This window comes from Merops nubicus, unplaced genomic scaffold (genome assembly GCF_000691845.1).
Source record: "Merops nubicus isolate BGI_N331 unplaced genomic scaffold, ASM69184v1 scaffold20109, whole genome shotgun sequence".
Lineage (NCBI taxonomy): Eukaryota > Metazoa > Chordata > Aves > Coraciiformes > Meropidae > Merops > Merops nubicus.
Genome location: NW_008629198.1, coordinates 52,134 through 52,457, shown reverse-complemented (window position 1 = coordinate 52,457; position 324 = coordinate 52,134). Strand labels below are relative to the sequence as shown.

The 324-nt window shown below is 69.8% G+C and overlaps 1 protein-coding gene across 1 annotated transcript in view; it reads left to right on the top strand.

The window, feature by feature from the left end:
• The first annotated feature begins 66 nt into the window (after positions 1-66).
• The window catches only part of MAP1LC3A (microtubule-associated protein 1 light chain 3 alpha), a 14,167-nt gene continuing 13,909 nt past the window's right edge, over positions 67-324 (top strand). The window contains exon 1 of the mRNA XM_008946931.1: positions 67-156. Within this exon, the coding sequence (XP_008945179.1) occupies positions 67-156 (90 nt within the window). The remainder of the gene's footprint in view (positions 157-324) is intronic.

Genomic DNA, 324 nt, shown 5'->3' with positions numbered 1-324 from the left:
GGGAGCCTCTCCGGCCGTGTGCGGGAGTCCTGCGCCTGCTCTGGGCGCCGCCTCTCGCCGGGGGGAATGGCGTTGTACTTCCAGCTGCCCCCCGCATCCCCCCCGGCTGCTGCCCCTCCGCCGCTAGCCGCCAGCAACCTCCTGGGTCGGTGGGAAGTACGGAATAATAACACACTTGTCCGAGCCGAGCTCTGCTGGGAAAGCAGCTGCTGCAGCTGAGCGCAGGAAACCCGTGTGCGGTGTCTGCTGAGGCATCGCCCTCCTGCCTCCCGCCCTGGGTACCCACCCGAGGAGCCGCGCTGACTGGGGTGCGGGAGTGGCTGC